Source organism: Ranitomeya variabilis, chromosome 4 (genome assembly GCF_051348905.1).
Source record: "Ranitomeya variabilis isolate aRanVar5 chromosome 4, aRanVar5.hap1, whole genome shotgun sequence".
NCBI classification, from domain to species: domain Eukaryota; kingdom Metazoa; phylum Chordata; class Amphibia; order Anura; family Dendrobatidae; genus Ranitomeya; species Ranitomeya variabilis.
In genome coordinates, this window is record NC_135235.1 from 149,407,325 (window position 1) to 149,424,084 (window position 16,760).

Consider the following 16,760-nt stretch of genomic DNA (forward strand, 5'->3'; position numbering starts at 1 on the left):
TTTTTCAACTTATGTAACTATGTTCAACCTTTCATACTAAGAAAATAGGCTATCCAGGAAACAATCTTGCAAGACATAGGAATCAAAACCAACACATCAACTGAAAATATAGAACAAAGTCGCTGAAGATGTCAAGCTGGAAAACAGGTTTATTGAGTGCAGACAATGTGTAGACTTCACTTAACACCACTTAACACCACTTAAATAGAAAAATAGAGATAAACAGAAAAATGTTAGTTTTTGCTCTTAACAATTTCTTGGTATTTGTGGCTACAAAAGGCGTCTTGAGAAGAACTACACAATAGGACTATCATTAAAGACCACAGGTTAGAATATACGTGGTTCTTATTCACAAATAGAGATGTGTGCGAACGTGCTCAGTGATACTCTGATACTCGGATATCACTCGAGTATCTGGGTTCTTGGATAAGCTCAACACTCAACGAGCATTGGCTGGTGCTCAGATTTGAAGCTCAAATCCCCGACCCGCATGTTTGGCGCCTGTTACACGGCCAATAAGCATGCACGGATTGCCTGCCAGTCATGGTAATGATGAAACCATTTTGGCATTACAGTGATTCGCTGGCCAATTGACCTCATCAGAGGTTATAAGAGGACCGGCGCGCCACGCTTGGCTCACTGACGTAATGCACCGCTCAGGGACAGTTCTGATTGGAGGGAGAGAGCAGTTATCCAGCCCTGTGTGTGCACATTTTAACTAATCAGAGTCCTCTAGTATTGAAACTGGTGCTGATGCTGAACCATCATACTAACATTCTTTCTAAGGGATAATCCTGTGCCTTGTTATTTGTATTGAATACATTCTGCATTCAGCCTGGGGACAATGGCAGGAGCAGGGAGAGTGGCAGAATAGAGACTCTTGACAGGGCTTAGTGCTTTGCAGTCCGTTGCTAAAAATATAGCTGCTTCACATGACCACATTTTATTTTTTGGGGGTGAAAAAATTGACTATATTGTCATCTATACAGTTTAACGTGTTTAGTGTTACATTATGGTGGTATAAATAACTCCAAAAAAAGTTCTACATGTTTTATGGATTCATTTACTCATCCATACAGTTTTACAGGGGGGTTAGTGTTACATTATAGTGGTAAATAAAAATCCAAAAAACATATACACATTTTTGTTATGGCTTGAATTAGTCATCCATAAAGTTTAACATAGTTAGTGTTACATTACGGTGGTATATACTGTAAAACTACAAATATATAAAAACTGTTAAAAAGCATTCAAAAATCTTTTCTGGATTCAATCAGTCATCCATAGAATTTCAGGCACTCTTCAGGAATCGAGAGCAATCATCATGGTGGAAACAGGGATGTGTTGGCTGTAGGGAGCTTGGCAAACTTTATGTACTGCTGCCTTTCCCATGACCCTCTTTTTACATTCAACTTAGACAAAAAATAGTACTGGTTGTTCACCCTGCTAGACCCACACTATAAGGAGAACTTTGCATCTCTTTTTTCTGGGGCAGAGAGATCTACTAAAATTGTGCTATACCAGAAGGCCAATGTGAAAAAATGTTGAAAAAAATCCCATCAGACAATGCTAGTGGCAGGAGGCAAGCTTGCTTGCCCAAACAAAGAGGAGAGGTGAGAGAGACACACACCAGGTACAGCAGAGGCATAGGTACACGGTCAAAGATCTAGGCCAATTTCATTATACCCTCCCAGCATCCATGCCCTGATGACAGGGTATTTTTGACAAGGAGGGAAGAGGAGGTTTTTAAAGATGGTCAAACAATACCTGGCAGACAAAACCTGTGTACTCCCTAATTCCTCTGCAACCTTCGAATATTGGGTCTCAAAGCTAGACCCCTGGCATGAGCTGTCCCTCTGTGCCTTGGAGGTGTTGTGCTGCCCTGCTGCTAGCATCTTCTATGAGCAGGTTTTTTGTGCCGCTGAGGGGTCCTAACAGAGAGTTGCTTTTGGCTGTGAACAGAAAATGCTGACATGCTCACTCTGATAAAAATTATCAAAGTCTGGATTAGCCCTGACTTTTCCACACCATCAGATGACAGCAGCACATAAAGTGTTCTTAATCTTAAATAATTAAATGAGGCCAGCCAGTTGTTGCCTTCAAGGGTTTATGAGTGACTGTATTACTTTCCTTATCATTTTTGTTTTCATGGCTTTGCACTTTGTGCAAATCCTTTATGAGTGTAGGAGTACATAAACTACACTTTCAAAATATTTGAATGAGGCCTGCCAGTTGTTGCCTTCAAGGGTCTATGGATGACTGGATGACCCTTCTTATAATTTTGTATGGCTTTATGAATGTAGGAGTACCACAACTACACTTTGTTCACAATATTTGAATGCGGCACTACAGTTGGTGCCTTCAAGGGTGTATGGGTGACCCTGTTTGTAATTTTTGGCAGGCTTTGCACTGTGTGCAGAGCTTTTATCAGGCAAGGAGTACCACAACCACACTTTGTTCACAATATTTGAATGAGGAACTACAGTTGGTGCCTTCAATGGTGTATAGATAACCCTGCTTGTAATTTTTGGCTGGTTTTACTGCATGGGCAGAGCTTTTATGAGTGTAAGATTACAACTACACTTTGCTCACAATATTTGAATGAGGCACTACAGTTGATGTCTTGAAGGGTGTATGGATGACACCGCTTGTAAATTTTGTCAGGCATTGCATGAACTGCAGAACTTTTATGAGTGAAGTACTACAACTACACTTTGTTCACAACATTTGAATGATGTACTACAGTTGGTGCATTCAATGGTCCATGGATGACCCTTCTAATTTTTGTCAGCCTTTGCAATTAGTGCATAGTTTTTATGAGTCTAGGAGTACCACTTCATGACAATTTGAACAGAATGTGTAGGAGGCTTGCGTGTAATACAGAGTGTATATGAGTCCTTTTTCCATCAAATTTTTGGCAGCTCTAGCTTCCTTCATAAATTGCACTGAAATTTCCAATTTTTTTACAAAGCTTTCAATTTTGGTTTACTTAACCTCTTAACCCCCAGGCCATTTTCTGTTTTTGCATTTTCGCTTTTTGCTCCCCTTCTTCCCAGAGTCATAACTTTTTTATTTTTCAGCTAATATTGCCATGTGAGGCCTGTTTTTTGGTTGACAAGTTGTATGGAAAAAAAATTCCAAGTGCTGTAGAAATGCAAAAAAAAGTGCAAATCCATAGTTGTTTTTTGTTTTTGTTTTTGTTTTTACCATGTTCACTAAATGCTAAAACTCATTAGGAGTTCATAGACACCAAACATGTCTAGGTTCTTTTTTATTTAAGTGGTGAAAAAAAATACAACTTTGGCAGAAAAAAAAATGACGCCATTTTCTGAGACCTGTAGCATCTCCCTTTTTCATAAGTTGGGGCTGAGTGAGGGCTTTCTTTTTTGCACGTCAAGCTGATGTTTTTATTGATATCATATTGGTATAGATACGAGCTTTTGATCGCCTGTTATTCCATTTTATTGCAATGTAGCGGTGACCAAAAAAAACCTTAATTCTGGCCTTTTTACTTTTCTCTCATTTGCCGTTTAGCGATCAGCTTAATTATTTTTTTATATTGATAGACTGGGCGATTCGGAAAGCAGCGATACCAAATATGTGTATGTTTGATTTCTTTCATTATTGTTTTATTTTGAATAAGGGGGTGATTTGAACTTTTATATTTTTTATTTTTTTAATATTTTTAAAAACATTTTTTTTTTTTAATTTTGCATGCTTCAATTGTCTCCATAGGAGACTAGAAGCTGCAGTTGTCCGATTGGCTCTGCTACATTCAGGCAATGATCAGATTGCCTTTATTTAGCAGAAATGCTCACTTCTTTGAGCGCCAACCACCGGGCGGCGCACATTGCAATCTGGTTCTGACAAGTGACAACCATAGAGATCTGCTGGAGACCTCTGGTTGTCATGCCAACCCATTGGTGACCGGGCTGTATTTCTGGTGCTCTTCCCGGAAGCGCGAGTTGAATGCCACTGTCAGAGATTGAAAGCGGCATTTAACAGGTTAACAGCTACGGGTGGATCGCGATTCCACCCGTGGCTGTTAGAGGCACATGTCAGCTGTTCAAAACAGCTGACATGTGCTGGGAAAGATGTGGGCTTAGCGCCAGAGCCCACATCAAAGGAAGGGATCCGACGTGTGCGTATTATTTTGCCCAATGTCGGAAAGGGGTTAAATTATTATATATTTTTACATCCTTTTTAAATTTTGCTTAATACACAAGTCATTATAAAGGAAATAATGTTTCTTAACTTTTTTTACTGTAAACTCCAATTTCTCATCGATTTTGAATGTTTTATTGTCATTCCTTAAAGTGGAGTAAACGTGTGACACCATTGTTCTCAGCACTGATCTGGGAGTCAGACATGCTTCCGGGTCTTCCCCATGCCGTTTTCATTCCATTCAGACATTTTTCATACATTTTAACATTTTCACTGCCCCCCATATCTCCGTAGAGTCTGCCGGAAAAATGCTCTGATTTCCCATTGACTCCCATTATACTTGTTACATGAAATGAGTATCCAGGCATTAGGAATAGGTAGGTTCGAGTAACGAGCATCCCAGCATTTTAGTGCTGTCAAAAAATCAATAAAATGCATGTTAAAAAGACGCACACAAATGCAATGAAAAACCGTAAGTACTCGAATTTACACAATACGTGCAGAAATGGTGCAGAAAAAAACATCAAAAACTCACTTTTGTTTATTGTAGGAACGTAGCATTAGTGTATGTTCACACTGCATCTTTTTCTACCATTTTTGGAATGAAAAATGCAGCAAACACAAAACACACTAAAAATGCTCCATAGATTGAACATATTGATTGCTATGTCTAAACGACTTGCTGCTCAAATTATCAGGCTTTTGAGCTTCTAAAGGTATGTTTCCACGGTCAGTAAACGCTGCTTGTTTGACGCTGCAGCGTCAAACAAGCAGCGTCCAGATGTTCCAGCATAGTGGAGGGGATTTTATGAAATCCCGTCTCCACTATGCGTGGAAACCCGCACGCGGCGGCCCTGCGACTCCGGACATGCTGCGCGTCTTTTCAGAACGCAGCATGTCCGTACACCTTGCGGGGACGCAGCGTCCCCGCAAGGCATATCACAGGGCCCTATGGCGAGGGGTGCGATGATCCCGGATGTGTACTGTACACATCCGGCACCATCGCGTCCCATTAAGGGGGCGGGGCTTAGCGCCGAGCGGCGATCCCGCCGGCGAAACGGACCGTGGAGACGTACCCTTATAAATGCTTCAGGCTTTCAAAAGACACCAAGCATTTAATGGGAATCTGTCACCAGAAAAATGCTATTAACCTACAGCTATGGAGTTAATCTGCAGGCTAATATGGAGTTAGGCCAGGGTCACAAGTGCGAGGAATACGGACGAGTGCTATGCGATAAAACATCGCATAGCACTCGGACCAGTAGTCATCTATGGGGCAGCACCCATCACCGTTTTTTTCCTCGGCCGTATTGTACATGCGAGTGAAATCGCCGCATGCTGCGATTGTCACCGACACTCGGCCGAGTCTCTGTTCACTCACACCCATTTAAGTCTATAGGTGCGAGTGACACAGCGCACATCATTCGGATATCATTCGAGTGCGGTGCAATGTACGCTGACCCCGGCAATGGAGGAGATGGAGAAAGTCATTTCTCTGCCTCCTCCGCAGCTGTGCCCGGATTCTCTCTGTGCGAGAGGCTCGGAGCACAGACGCATGACACTCGGCCCCCGATAACAGCAGAGCAGGAGCTGAGGGTCATTAGCATATCTCATCCGATGCTCTCGCATCCGATGCCATACGCTTGTCTAACCCTGGCCTTAAGGTTCATTTTCTCCCCATAGCGTTTGACTAAGTGCAGTGCCGGGCAGGTTAGTAATGCTATTAGTCTGCAGGTTAACCCCATATCTGCAAATTAATAGTGCTTTTTTCTGGTGACATGTTCCCTTTAAAAGAAGCATTCAGGTTTTTTCCATTAGGAAGACGCTCAATAGTTTTCAATGTGAGTCACGGGGAAGGTTGAAAATAAAATTGGACTTTTGGGGGGGTTTTAGCACATTTTTCAGCATACCTATTGCAAAAAAAAAATGTTAGTCTATTCTTCATTTATTTTTGGATATACAAAAACGTCTAAAAACCACCAGAAAAAAGCACAATAAATGCCAAAATAAATTGTGGGGGAAAAAACACTCAGAAAAGGACCAAAAAAAGATGCTTAAAGGATACAAAACACCAAAAAAAGGGAAGGATTCCTGAAGCATCTTCTGCTTGAAAAAAGCACAGTTTTAGCTGTATTCACACATAGCGTAAATGTGGCATTTCTTCTGCAGGTGTCTGCATCAAAATACGCAATGTCTATCTGCTACGATTCTTGCATTTTTGCTACTTTTTTAATATGTTTTCTCCTTTATTTGATGCAATTTTTAGTGCATTTTTTCAGCACAAAAAAAGCTTTGACTCTACAAATAAAAACGTAACACACCAAATAATGCACAGTTCAAAAGCGTTTTTATCACACATGATCATATTCACTTTGCTTGGTCAGATAAAGCCGTCTACCATTATTTAGTTTAACTTAAAAAATATGCTATTGGGTAACCATATAACCAAAATGCTCCAATGTATTCATTCAGCAGCATGAAGCATGAAAAAAATAAAGAAATTTAAAAATCTGACAATAGTTTTCTTCTCTATTTATGCTGTAAATTAAAATCTAAGTTACACAGTAATTTTTATACATACCTAAACAGCGCCAGAAAATGTTTCTGCATAAAACAGCCACATCAATGACAGATGTAAAGATGTTATGGCTATATTCATGTGACGATGACATTGGAACAGGTATAGTTACAAGCAGGCATGGACTGGCCCACAGGAGAATCCTGCGGTGGGCCCCTGTGCAGGAGTGAGCCACCATCCTCTTATATGAGCAGTACTTGGCACTATATACTTGATTCACTATGTACAGACAAAGGTAACATATCTACCCAGTTCATTGTTATATCAATTTGTGATTGAGGATGTCACATTTGCATGGAGTTGAAAAGTGGGGCCCTGGAGTTGGTTACTGGTGGGCACATGGTACACCAGTCTGATACTGGTTACAAGCGAGGGCTGTATTAACTGTATTGTAATAATGGTAAACTTGTCCTTCCCAAGTCTGGGCTACTGCGCTATTGCATGTGTTAGTGCAGTTGTGAACGCAACGTTTATCATCACATGATAAGGAGAGCTTTTCATCCATTTTCGGGTGAATAAACATCCAATCTGGAAAAAAATACATTGCGAATATCCAGCATCATTTCTGGCTAAATCTGTTTGATTTTAAAGGAGATTTTTTACGCAGATTTTCAGCAGACACCATAAACAGTGACATTTGGGGAAAAGATCCACAGCATAGGTTGACATTCTGTAGATTGCACATGTCAAGGTCAATTTCCAGGCAGATTATTTACACAGCCAGTTGGGCTGTTCAGATGATAGTTTGTTCACACAGACTGAATATTTGTGTAAAACGGAAAAATTGCAGCACCAGTCTCTTCTGTATTTTGGATGAGACTCGTCTATTGAAGTCTACGGGAGTGAGAAAAAATTGGATCCCACACGGATCAACCATAAAAAATCCCTGAGTTTTACAGATAAATTGCCATTAATTACATAAGAAATAGTGATGAGCGAATATACTCGTTACTCGAGATTTCCCGAGCACGCTCGAGGGTCCTATATTTTTTAGTATTAAGGAGTATTTTTTAGTGCTCGGAGATTTAGTTTTCATTGCCGCAGCTGAATGATTTACATCTGTTAGCCAGCATAAGTACATGTGGGGGTTGCCTGGTTGCTAGGAATCTCCACAGGTAATCAAGCTGGCTAACAGATGTAAATCATCCAGCTGCGGCAAAGAAAACTAAATCTCCGAGCACTAAAAAATACTCGGAGGTCACCCGAGCGTGCTCGGGAAATCTCGAGTAACGAGTATATTCGCTCATCACTAATAAGAAACTGTTTTCAGTCTTGTAAATTTAATTTATTGCTGATGTAGAAAATCAGATGCCATACAGATGAAAATTCAGATAAAAAAAATGTCCTTTTTTTTCTGGACATTTTTTAATATGGTTGTGTGAATTTAGCCTGTGGATAAGATTTGGTAAAGTCTTGTGGAGCGCCCCCACTGCCGCAGGGCCGAGGGGTACCCGGTACCGGGCCTCTCTGTCGCAGTTCTGGGGTTGTCACGGTGGCTAGACCCGGCCCGTGACCCTGCTGAGGGGCGTCCAATGAAGGTGGAGAGTGATGTTGTTGTGGTGTGGTGCAGGTCGCGGTGAATAACGAGGACACCAGGTTGCAGTCTCTTTACCTCTTTACTGAAGGCTTCAGGATCCTCAGTCCGGAATACGGTTAACCGGGCTACCTGAGTCCGGCCGGTCCGATGGCACCTCCAGAGTTCCCTTTGCAGGTAGAAATCTGTGCCTACCTTCTAGCGCTTGTGTGTTGTGGTCTTACGGGATAGTCCCCACAACTGTTGTGTCTGTTTCTGAAGTTCCCTCACAACTCGATTATGATGTTCTTCTTCGTCCCCCCAGATGATATGGCTAGGACGCACCCGTATGACGGGTAGGCTCGGAGCTCTTCCGGGACCCTAGTGTCGCCCCTCTCCAAATGTTGCCCCCTATGTCTTCTTAGGTGATTTGAGTGAGACAGCCCGCCTATAACTGACTGTCCTGCCGTAGGTTTGAAGTAAGGCCTGGAGCTCAATACTTCCTCGGCGTTTCCGGCCACCGGCTACGCGCCTCAGTAGGATGTTGCCTCGTCTTACAGCACGACTCCTACTGGTGTTTCTCCTTGTTGCATTGATCTCGTTTCTCACTCAGCACAATAAACCTCGTTTCTTGTCCTTTCTTGGGGTACCGCCACGATGAAGTGCAGGCACGGTCCCGTAACGTTTCTTCTGTTAGCTAGGCCTCTGTCAGGATCCCACCCCTGACAGGGACCCCCCTGAATCTTCCCCTGCAACACCCTCTGCCACAGGATGTTGCCTGGTTCCAACCCAGTCAGCTTCTGTCTAACTTCCTATCTAACCCCCAGTTTTACCAGATTGTGAGGAGTGGCCTAATACATAGCACCCTTAGCTCCCCCTGGAGGCCAGACTGTGAAGTGTATTGGTGTCTGTGATACCTGGTCAGGTGAACTCCTTCAGTGCCATCAGACGTACCATAGCCCCCCTTAGCGGCGGAGCCACAGTACTGCAACGACCAGGACTCTGAGGCGCTGCACTTGTCTACTTTGTTGACACTGTAATACCACGTGTATCTACTCCAAGTGATTGTGCCTTATTATATTCATTGATTACAAAAAGGTATGATGCAATTTGAGAGGAAGAAAAAGAAAGGACCTGATTTATCAGAATGCTTTTGCCAGAATTCTGGAGTAAAACATCTTGAAATGTCACATTTATTTTTTGCAATTTGAAGTTATGTAAAAAATGTTGCAACTTTTGGCTTGTTTAGACCAGTCTTGGCCATTGAGCGGAACTGGGTCTGTAAGGCCCGCCATGCAAAGTTATCAAAATTTCACCACATTACTGGGGTAACTTATGTCACAAATGTTCTCTAGTCCCTGACTGGAGAAAAATTTCTGGCAGAGGCTTACATCAGTTTTGTGCCCCTCTTAATGGATTCATCTAGACTGATGTGTACAGAGTCAGTCTTAATTAATCGAGCCCAAAGTACTGTATGTTAGAAATTACCGTGTTTTCTCAACACAAAATATAGGGTTTAGCTAACAAAGGTAAAATAACCCTCAAGACTTATTATTGTAAGTAGGAAAGCTGAGAGGTGACCATAATTCCCAAATTTTCTATACAAGAATATAACAAACAATAGCATGAAATAAATAATATGTTGCATGTATTTGGGAAGTGCTATAAGGAGCTAGAGATGGGACAATTTTTTGAGAAGTCTCAGCAAGGACAGCAATTTCTTCACTGAAAGGTGGAATGATTGCTAGAGCTGAAAATTGGTAGACAATGGCATGTAAAAGTTTGGGCACCCTTGTCACTGGCGGACACAGTCAGAAAAAGGCCCCTGTGCAAGAACAATATATGGGCCCTTTGCAGCCCGAGAACTCCTAAAAATGCAAAATTGCACTTGCTTTGGAGTGAGAAATGGGCCCCCTTACCTCTTGGGCCCCTGTACGGCCGCACAGGTTGCACCAATGGTATGTCCGCCCCAGCTTGCTATGTTAATTAGCATAGGTAATTAGTTGAAAACGTCTAAATTTAATTAAGAGGAATAAAAAGTATCACTCATTTTCATCTTACTATGTCATATTACGTGTGGTTTTTGTATGACTTAATAATATAACCCATATTATAGTTTCAAGTGTTCTAGTTTCCAGAATGTAAACCCAAAATCTCTAACAGGGCATCCCACCTAAATGTGCCATTTATAATATCTATGTATTCTTATACAGCATAGTGGCCACTATCGCCCTTCAGAGAGCAGAGGCGGCTACATCTGCCCCCTTCATATGCCTCTATCTCTACTTTCCTTTGTTTACTTCATATGGGAAAAAATGAGAAAATATCCATTGTATACCCAACTGCTGACACCATGTACAACATTTACCCGGGTATTACCACAAACATTTTTATTTACCTTAATGTTCTCTTCATAGGTCAAAACGTCCAGGACCAGTTCCCATTGCCACTCCACGAATGGACTCTCCAATGCCAGTAATCCCTCATCAGAAGGTACAGATTGCATTCATTTTGTAATAAATGCTTTTACCCTTGGCTTTTGCCAAAGGCATAATAAGTTCTGTAATCAATAAAAAGCCTGCTTGTTGCCCATGCAGCACAGAATAAAATAATAATCATAAAACTGCAAAAACATACACAGCTGGCATAATATGAAACTCCAAGGTTCTAATGCAAGTTGTGTTGCAAAGTCCCACAGTTATCATGTAACCCACACATTCATATGTGGCAGAGGAGCCTTTTAGGCACCTGTAAGTGCCATGGCCCAAGTGTGACTGCTGTCCCTGCACGCTCTATAGCTATATCCATGTTGGGAAAATATTACAGTATAATTTAAAGAGAACCAGTGTGGAACCTCAGACTGGTAAGTTCTTTACATATCACATACTAACAACAGTGGTCCTACAGCACCCTAACGTCCTACTAAAGGACAGGACTTTCTAGGAAAAGTCAGGTCCAAACATCTGAGTTATTAGATCCCAACATGCAGATTTTACTAAGAGGTTAATAAATGGTAACGTCATTAAAGCAGTTACCGCCAAGGGTTGTAGGATCCCACTGTGCATGACAAATCCAACGACCCAGAAATTCAAACCCAATTTTTGTTTGAAAGTCGGGGACATTATGGACACATGGGACCACTTTTGTTAATAGGTGATATATAGAAAATTCACCAGTCTGGGGCAGCGCACTCTTTTGTTAAAAAAAAAAGGGCAGCCCGAAACCCATGAGAGGTTCTCTTTAAATAGTAAATCCTAATTTAGTGCTACTATCATTTCTCTTCTTTTTAATACCTAAAATGCTGTAAGCCTACCTAATCAAAGCCTATATGCTGCCATGGGCCATAACCTGTGAAGATAGCCTAAAACCGTCAGCCATTATTTGCATGCGTTACTTTGTTGCAGATTTCTATGCAGATTTTGTATTGTGTAAAATACACGGGAAATGTGAAAAGATCCGCAACAGATAGAATATGCTGTGAATTTGTAAACCTGCAGCATGCTTACTCATTCATACAAATTTGCCCTGAAGTATCTCAGTAGTGATTTAAACTGAATTTACATGCATTGAATTGAAGCTAGGATTAATTAATTAAAAAATATTGTCAGGACCCTGATCCAGCAGCCATGATGGTAATCCAGTCCCGATCCCTGTAAACCTCCTCTTACCTGCCAGCATCCCCAGCTTTTCTTCTGATAATACTAATTAGCAGGGCTGGCTAATTAGAAAAGATGCTGGGGATGCCAAAATGAAGAGGTTCCGAGGGCTCTGGTCTGGTGGCTACAGACCACCGATGTGGCCACTATACCAAGGTCCTACAAACCATTTTTGCTCAATTCTTTTGTAATCTGTACAATAACAGTGCCAAGTGTACGAAGAGTAGGTGCAGCAGAAGTAGATGACAGCAAATTTAATTTTTACTACAAATTCTAAGTTTAAAAAAACAACATTAACGTCCAACAATTTAACTGTATGGGCCAAAAGGTAACATTTACCCCTAGGCTTTATCCCTGTTTGCCCAATTAATAAATTGGGTCAGTGATTAATCTCATAAAATAGTATTTCAGTTTCCCTAAGTTCTTGGAACAATAGTATATTTGACAATGAGATTTTAACAGACCCTTGTTTGCAGTTATATTTAAAGGGTTTCTCCAAGAATTAGATAAAAATGGCATATGTGATATAACTCAAACTGCAGCCTGTCCTAGTCAAGCGTCAGGATGGGCTGCAGACTGAAGACATACAACTCCTGGGAACTCAACAGACAAGAGCAATATCACACACACCTCAGTCAGCCAGGAGCAGGGCTGTGATATGTGAAGAAATATATATTCTCCCCGTGGACCATAACTAGGGTTATCTCCAATTTCATCCTCCTGTTTCTGCACAGTCAGTGCAGTGCTATAAAGCTGTCAGACTGACAAAGAGGAAAAATAACTACAAAGTTGGAGCTTAGAAGTCCATTGTGATCAGTGAGGAGAAAATACACCCCTTCACATATCACAGCTCTGCTCCTTGCTACCTGAACTATGTGGTAAACAGCCACGTCTCAGTCTGCAGCCAGTCCTGAGATGTGGCGTGGATGGGCTGTAATTTGAATTATATCATGGACACCATTTTATCTTGTTTACAGAGAACCCCTTTAACATAGTCAAACAGAGACTCACAGAAAAAACGGTGTATTCCCTACTCCTCCAAGCACATGCTGCGGTGTCAGTCACTCTGCTGTGGGCTGATAAAGTGCTCCTAATACCTCCTAGGGATAAGTCATGCAATCAGGTACTACTTAAAGGGAATCTGTTAGCAAGTTTTTGCAATTTAATCTGCGAGTAGCATAATAGAGGGGTAGAGATCCTGATTCCAGGGATTTGTCACTTATTAGGCTATGTTTTGTAGTTTCAATAATATTGGTGATTAATCAGCGGGAGATTATCACTAGAGGACTAGTTGTCTCTTGCAGTCAGGCTAATCAGTGTAACCCTGCCCCCACCACTACTTACTTAAGAAACTAGGAGTAAAAAAGCACAAATAGCATCCAAGTAAAAGACATAATTAATAATTATGGTTATGCTGACCTGATGAGGTTGTGAGCGCACAGCCATGTAAAAGCATAGACAGTCAGCTGCTGCACAACCACGGGTCTTCCAACCAGTAATGCAGGTAAAAGGAGCTAAGTTGTGGCTTTTCTGCTCTGCTGATCAATAATGGCGCACCAGATCATAAGCTGATAGTGCTGAGATTTTGATTAATGGTTCTTGGTCAATGCGTTTCAAAGTTATTCCAAACCTCTTCTTGGGGACATATCCATGTGTACAGGCAGTGAGATGCGCACGTATTTATACACATGAGCTTGAAAGAACGGGCGCCAAGAAGACACGACAAGTCAAAGTTCAATGATTGCTGCTTTTTTTCTAACAGTTCTAATAATAAAGAAAATAGACAAGTATAAAAAGAAGGAATGAAATTACAATAGAAAAAAGTGTGTCAATGTTGGGCTACTTTTATTATCATTTCAAATATTATTAACAAACAATTATATACATTAAAATATATAATAATCTGAATTCAAACTGATGTTGTTTTATACCGTGACGTCTGGTTGTCGGTTGCTTACACACTGAGCCACTGAGCGCTGCTATGTCCAAGGTGTTCACACACTCTACCCCAGACATAGTAGAGAATATTCACATCAGCAATTCATTTAAAACGCTCAATCAATTGTTGGAGATCAGTTTTTTATTATATCACTTTCACTAATTCACTATTAGTTTGTTTTCGAACCTTAACAGCTCTCAGTGGCTGTATATGTAACTAGCCGACAACCAGACGTCACAACATAAATACAACATGAGCTCAAGTTTACTTTATGATATATTTTTTAATACATAAATATAGTTATTTTTTATCATATTTTTAAAGAGAAATGATAACAAAAATAGACCGACACACAATTGTATTCCTTTTATATCTTTATGCACGTTCATTTTCTTTATTATTAGAACTGTTAGAAAAAAGCAGCATAAACTGAACATTTCACATGTCATGTGTCTTCTTGGCGCCTGATTTTTTGAAATTCATATAAATACGTGCTTCTCACTGCCGGTATATATGGCTATGTCCTGAAGAAGAGGTTTGGAATAACTTCGAAACTCGTTGCTAAGAACCATTAATAAAAATCACAGCACTATCGTCTAACGATCTGGGTCTCCATTATTGATCAGCAAAGCAGAAAAATCTAGAACTTTGCTCCTTTCCCTCACCACTGATTGGCAGCTTCCTGCCTATGCACAGTGTACACAGGAAGCTGCCAATCAGATGTGTGGGCGGGGTTATACAGAGCTCAGCATCATCTACAGCAGAGAAAACAGGGATTCTATCAAAACTGCACCAAGCAGCCCAGTAAGTGATACATCTCTGGAATCATGTTCTCTGCCCCTATTGCTGCTCTCAGGTTATATAGCAAAATTCTGATGATATATTCTCTTTAAAATCCCTTGGTAGAATTAAAGAAAACAAATGGAAAACATTTGAAACAACCTATATACCCATCTAAACAATAAAAAATACACGTATGTGGTATTGTCGCCTCTCTAAGAATTGGAGATAATTAAATATAACATTAATTGTCCTGCCTAGTAAACACTGGATAACAAAATTAAGATGAAATGATAAAAGCCTCTTCTGCATAGGATCATGCACTAGCTTTGCATTGACATCTGTTCTGCCCTATCTGCTGGGCATTTCTCTAGCCACCACATATAAGTGTCTGGCAGGAGATGCCGGTGGGGGAAGCTCTGGAGATGCACTCAAACTGAGTTGTCCATGAGTTTTTTTAATTGTGTAAGAGCAGATAAAAATAATATACGGTATAACAATAATTACCTGTTAAATCCCCCAACATGTCGACACTGTATCTCCAGTGTTTCACAGCTAACTTTTTGTTTAATTTGCTGCAGTGATGACCACTGCAGATATTTACTGACCTTAGCGGTGATGCTTGCACGGACTACATGTGACCGCTGAGGTCAGAGTGTGGCTGCAGTCAGTAGTGCGGGATTTAACAGGTGAATAATTGTAATTTTATATTGTAATACTTTCCCTACTCTTACACAAGCCTGACCTCCATTTAAAGAGAGTCTGTCATACTCCAAAGTATTTCTATGCGCAAGTAGCTCTCTCAAAAGCCAATCCAGTAGTACACTTAAATGGCTGGTCCATTGCTCCATCACTGAGAAATTAGCGTTGAATTTTATATACAAATTGCTATCTTAGATCTGATACCTCTGTCACTCCAGCTCTATTCCATGCCCAGCTCTGCCTCCTCCTATTAATTAGCATTCTCTATGCTATATGCCTCCAGATATCCAGATAAATGAGCAATTAGTCAAGCAGGAGGATTCAACACTGGGTGAGGAATAGAGCTGGAGTGACAGAGGCTTCAGATCTTCATCATTTGCATATTAATTCAAACAGTAATTTTTCAGCGTCAGGAATGGACTGGCCATATGAAGGTATAACTGGACTTGTCTTTGCAAGAGCTACATGCATGTATAAATAGTTTGGGGTGTGATAACCTGCTGACTCCGTGCTCACTTCTATTTTCGTCAAATTATTCAGTGAAAAATGTCCGACAGCCAAAATGGATCATTCATAACAGATCTGAAGAGGCATAGCATAGCCAGAAGGGAGGCTGGAAAAGTCATCTCAATGAATGCAGGATCTATCACTCCATGTGAACAGTACACTGTCAGAACTGTGTTCAATAATCTGATTCTAACGCAAAATTAACACAATAAAAAAGCTGCTTTAAAAAGTAGAACATCATGCCCGTGCTAAACATGTCTTGCTTGCAAAAGCCAACATCTTGAATTTGGGTTATGAATTGATTGCTGTCAATGTTGTTGCATCTAAACGTTGTTATGACAGATTTGCCTCTTCTGCATGTTCCTCTGATTACTGTGTTCTTCTCTCTTGGCCTGCATGTGTGCTACAGGACCACGCTTTGGAAATTAATGGCAGAACAGTCCTCAGTGCTCTGTCTAACACTGCTATGCCTCTGAGTGGTGGTGTGACCACTAATGGGACAATGTCAGGCCACTTCAACAAGCAAGAGATCCATCATGCACATAGCAACTCTTTTGTAAAGCCATCACCTCTTAGATCCATGTCGTCTCATTCCATTGCTTCCGAAACGTCTTCTGTCAGGCGTAGCTTATATCCCAAGCCTGATGGTGTAGTCAATGATGAGAACAATACCAACAGTCAGTTTAGCCCCGCTAAGAAAAGACTATATAACAATCCCATTGGGCTTTATTCAGCAGAGACTCTTAATGAAATGACTGAGATGCATAATTTGAGTCTCAAAGGAAGGGCGTCAGGAGGAGGTCTTCTTAGAGGGTACGTAACAGAAGCTTCCCGTAAAGTTTTACCATGATTACACTATCTAATACTATACAATATTACATTTGGGTGGTTTTATAGCACTGAACTGACTATTCCTGGCAT

The 16,760-nt window shown here is 40.9% G+C and overlaps 1 protein-coding gene across 2 annotated transcripts in view; it reads left to right on the forward strand.

Annotated features, from left to right (window-relative positions):
• Positions 1 to 16,760, forward strand: part of LDB3 (LIM domain binding 3) — a 291,111-nt gene that overhangs the window by 119,216 nt on the left and 155,135 nt on the right. For both annotated transcript variants that reach the window (XM_077259320.1, XM_077259319.1), the window contains exon 4: positions 10,673 to 10,748. In XM_077259320.1, coding sequence (XP_077115435.1) covers positions 10,673 to 10,748 — 76 coding nt within the window. The remainder of the gene's footprint in view (positions 1 to 10,672; positions 10,749 to 16,760) is intronic.